The sequence below is a fragment of the Hyperoodon ampullatus genome (genome assembly GCF_949752795.1).
Source record: "Hyperoodon ampullatus genome assembly, chromosome: 4".
In the NCBI taxonomy this organism is placed as follows: Eukaryota; Metazoa; Chordata; class Mammalia; order Artiodactyla; family Ziphiidae; genus Hyperoodon; species Hyperoodon ampullatus.
Window position 1 is genome coordinate 3,569,483 of NC_136917.1, and position 4,848 is coordinate 3,574,330.

General features: G+C 60.4%; 1 protein-coding gene across 1 annotated transcript; it reads right to left on the reverse strand.

The window, feature by feature from the left end:
- Positions 1–746: 746 nt before the first annotated feature.
- On the reverse strand, positions 747–4,643 carry RNF187 (ring finger protein 187; the record flags this gene model as incomplete). The annotated part of the gene is made up of 5 exons (XM_079703063.1): positions 747–1,072; positions 1,665–1,886; positions 2,095–2,187; positions 3,521–4,164; positions 4,466–4,643. 5 exons carry the CDS (start codon positions 4,641–4,643, stop codon positions 1,070–1,072), a joined length of 1,140 nt encoding a protein of 379 aa, XP_079559189.1. The 3' UTR covers positions 747–1,069.
- Positions 4,644–4,848: the final 205 nt, after the last annotated feature.

Sequence of the window (4,848 nt, forward strand, 5' to 3'; positions counted from 1 at the left end):
ACCTGTCACTCTGCGCTGCAGTTTTGTCTTTTGGAGGAATCTACACAATGACACTACTACTAAGAGGTTTTGCTAAATTTTTCCAGCAGAGGAAATATGAAGAGAAGCCAGAGGTACAGGGAAATGAAACACCAAGGTGAGGCCTGGGGATGGCCTGAGCCTGAGACTGCTCCTCCTGCCCCAGGAAAAACTCCTGGGTCAGTGAGGGACAGGCAGGCGGACAGGGCAAATAGAGGGTGATGCTAAGGCAGGCTCCTGGGAAACCACTGGCATCCAAGGGATGGAAGATGGAGAAGAGAAATGAGAGCCGGCTGAGTAGACACCCTCGGCGGCAGAGCAGGGACGGAGCCTGCAGGATATGGCCAGCAAGGATCTGCACTGCCCCCGACACACAGACTCCACGAGGACCTCAAGGTTCTCATGTTTCTGTGGATAGACCTCAAGCTGGAGGTGTAGGTTTGTGCAACATACGCTGTTGGAGGACCGCAAGCAGAGGTGACAGGTCTGACCTGCCCGCCCTCCCCACCCAGGCACCCTGAAAACCCCTTTCCCTTGACCTCACCCCAAATTTGACCTTAACTGCTATGCCCAATGCATGGGTTGGGGTCTGTGGGCCTGGGTGTGCATGTCCAGCCCGTTACAGGCTGCATTTAAATGGGGCACGTGTCAGGTCTGGACAGCCCAGGCCTCCTGGAGATGACGACCACAGCTCATGGAGACCCCGGCAAATCTGACGAGACTTGGGGCAGTGAAAAGAACTTTATGGAGTTGGGATACACTTAGGTTAACTTACCCCCAATACAGATCTCTACAGTGAAATGTTTATAGCCTAGAAACATGAACACCTAGAGGAAAAGGGAACACAAACACTCTTCTGAGGAGCACTGTCTTCAGCAACTCAAGGTGGGCACTTTGAGTCCGCAGCCCACATCTACACCTAGGAGAAGACACTCAGGGTTGGGGTGTCTTGAAGGATGACAGGGGGGTCCAGAAGGAGGCGGATGGAGGAGCTGCTTCAGGCCAGGGATGGAACGAGCTTCCTCTGCCTGGTGCCTGGGCAAGCAGCACATCACTGCATGGGAAGAGAGGGAAGGAGTGAGGGAGCTTCTATCCTGGAAGCCAGGTGACTGGAGAACCCAGCCCCACCAGACCCACACGTCTCCTCACCCACATCACCACCCACTTGGAGCTGATTAACCAGTATTGCCAGAAGTGAAATGACACCTCTCAGCTCAGAGGAGGGAAGACAGAGGCTGCTGGCTCCTGGCTCCGACTCAGGGTTGCAAAGAGCCCAGAATCTCCAGGTTTAGGCAAAGCCTCAGGGCACAGTGTAAAGGAGGACATTCAGGATGAGGGCATGGCAACCACCATCCTCGCCAGGATCCCTGCCTCTCCTGACCTCACAGCCAGCTCCTACCTGTAGAGCCCCAGGACAGGGCAGGGGCCCAGTGCTTCAATATTGGGATGCAAGTCCCCCCTCTCTGCAAATGTTCCTCCCCACATGGAAGCTGGAGAGTCTCCTGGATTACTCATTCCTGAAATTCAGCCCCAAATGGAAGCCAGGCAGCGGCCTTAAGGCTTCTCTCTTGGTAAGCTACCACCTTGCTAATTCTCGAATCTGTGCCCCCTCTGCACTTCCCTGGCCACCAGGACAGGGTGCCCACCTGGAGCAGCATACTGAGGCCCAGGTTGCGGTGCCTCCGCTCCAGCTCCGACACAGCCTGCAGCAGGGACCCGAACCTCTCCGCTGGGTCCTCATCCTCGTTGTCCAGGGACCCTTCCTCTTTCTCTGCTTCCTGCAGGAAGCGCCCCTCCTCCTCGGCAAAGAAGGCCCGAAGCTTCTTGTAGTCAGTCAGGGCCTTCTTCCTCCGGTCCATCACATGTCCCTACAGGATGGGTGGGTGGCAGGGAAGGATACCCGTGTTCTCGGGCTACCCCGAGACCCCCCACCACCACCGACCACCTCAAGGGAGGAGAGTCCCCTGACCGTCTGACTGTACAGTGCTCAGCTGTGGTCCAAGGCCCTGCCAAATAGGGTCAGGGTACACAGCCACGTTTCCTTGTTCACATGGACTCCAACCTCACCCCACTTGCCTTCCACACAGCAGCGGCGGACTCAGCCTGGCCATGCAGGTCCCGAGCATCGTTCAGATCTTTCCTCATGATCTCCACAGATCCCTTGTTCTCCTGGAAAGAGATGCTGGTTATGGGGTGTGTGGCCACTTCTGAAGGTCTGGGGCCCACCTCAGCCCAGTCCAGAGAGACATTGCACCACCAGAATCCCCTGTCCGACGGTCCAGAAGCCTCAGTTCATGGTCTTGGCCCACCAGACACCTCAAAACCCTGCAGGCACCAGAGAGAGGGGTCTTAGTGACCCACTATGCTCTCTCCAGTCTGAAATATTTGTGCTAAGAACCCAACAGGGTAACTGTACACGAGACCATCCATTGGGGTCCCTAGTGTTACTGTCCCCAGCGCAGGGATGGAGGGTGGTCTCTTTGGGGTGAGGATGGCCACACCCAGGGCCTGCCCAGCTCCATGCACTGACTGGATAGGTGGGGTCCTTCACCAGGAGAAAAGACCAACTCCAGTCCCCTGGCCACATGCTCTAGCCCCAAGCAAGCCTCTGGATGCTACACTCCACTGTTTACCCAGGAGACCCCAGGACCCAACCCCTGACACATGTACCCTCAAACGTGCTACTCTCTCCCCTCTGGTGGGCAGGGACCACACTGTTTCCACTCCAGGGGCCTGGCTGTCTTTATTCCCTAAGAAATAAACTTGAGCCCCCCCCACACACAGAGGGTCCCTGGGATCCCCAGACCCCAGCGGTGACCAAACTCTCCAATGGCGGGTTCTGACCCAGAATCAAGTGCCACATGTAACGGCTGAAAGCACAGTGATAAAGATTCCAGAACAAAGTAGGTTAAGGGACTCGGGAGAAGACGGAATGGGAGGGGGATGCACAGAACCCCAGAGGGGCCGATAGCCTCAGGCCCCGTCCCCTATGAGGGGACTTTGCTCGTGGGGGCAGGGCTACCATAGCGTGACGTCATGCCAGGGGCAGGGCAGTAACACAAAAGGGGCAAGGCATGGGGGCGGGGCCCACAGCAGGACTGTCTGCCCCTGGGGGGTGGGGCAGGGCAGTACAACACTGAGAAGGCGGCAGGGGCGTCCTGGGGGGAAGCAGGGGATGATGGGGAGAAAGGGGGACTGGATACCTTCCGACGGTAGGGGAGTAGAGAGGAAGCAACCTCTGGGGGTAGGGAACGGGGGAACAAGGCACCGTCCAGGGATGGGAGAAAGGGTACTGGGCACCGTACAGAGGAAGCAAAAGGGACAGGACAACAACTGGGGTATGCGGGGGGGGGCGGTCAGAGTACCGTCCAAAAGATGGAGACTGGGGACCAGGGCGCCATCCGGATAATACGGAGGGGGGACAGGGCGCAGTGTGGGGATGGGAAGGGGGACAGGGCGCCCTCCGGGGAAGGGCAGCGCATGGGACGCCGCCCGCGCGCACCTTGCCGCGCAGCGCCTTCCTCCAGCGGGGCTCCCACTCGGGCGGCTCGGGCCCCGCGGCCATGCGGCAAGCGGCGCACAGCGGGCCCCCGTCGGCTCGGCACAGCAGCTGCAGCGCCGCCTCAGAGGCCGGGCCGTCGCGCGCGGGCGCCGCGGCAGCCTCCTCGAGCGCCAGCAGGCGGCGGCTGAGCGGCGGGCGGCCGGGCTCCACAGCGCGCTGCCAGCAGTCGTCGGCGCACTCGGGACACGGGAAGGGCCCGTCCTCCTCCGCCCAGAATCGCACCACGCACGCCCGGCAGAAGCGATGGCCGCAGTCGGCGCGCACCGGCTCGCGGGGCGCGCGCTGGCACAGGGCGCAGGCGGCCTCGGCTGGGCCCGCGGGAAGCGCCAGGGCAGCGGCGGCGGGGCCCTCGAGGAGGGCGCAGACAGGGACGCGGACCGGGGAGCACAGGTAGCTGGGCTGGCGAGGCCGGAGACACGGGGGAAAGCCGGGGACCGGGACGCAGGAAAAGCTCGGCCGGAGAGCCGGGGACGGGGATGCGCGGACGAGGATGGAGAGCAGGGACGAAGGACAAGAATGGCGACTGGGATGGCTGGGCGCCCGGCGCAGGGTCCTGGCAGGGGTGTGCTCCACCACGCAGGGTCCTGGCAGAGGTGTGCTCCACTCAAGGTCCCGGCAGCGGTGTGCTCCAGCCTCTCGGGTCCTGACAGGCCGCTACACTCCGCCTGGGTCCTGGCAGCGATGTACACTCCACCCCCGCCCAGCTAACAGTGGCGCGCTTCAGTCTCCCGCCCGCGGGCCGACCCACGTCCTTGCACGCTGAAATCTTACAGGGATTGTCACTTCTCCCATAAGTGACTCATGTGCGAAAGGGAAACAGTTTTATTTGAAAAGTCCATTTTAAACGTCTTTTTTGTAAGCTGCTAGGACCTGAGCTTCAAGCACCTCCTCCGGGCGCAACGCCCCCGCGGGGTGGGGACTGGACTGGAATAAGGCCTGCGTGGGACCCTTCCTGTGCACCACCGCACGTGAAATCGTTCTGCATGCACCGAACCGCGTGGGCCTTACCCGCGTGCGTAGATCCGGCGTGGACTCTCAGAGGAACACGTCTTGTGAGGGCCATCCCACGTGGGTGGCCAACGTCCTACCTGGAGCCCAGGCTTTAGGTCCCCAGTTCTCCCCTGAGCCTCAGGCACGGGGAATCCAGCGGCGAGGAAACTCTTTGATTTAGAGTGAAGACTTGTGATAAGACCCAGGGCTACCAGTCTCCAGGCCCATACCAGGAAATTCGTTAGCATTTCTTTAGAAAAGACAAACAAAAAAGGTTT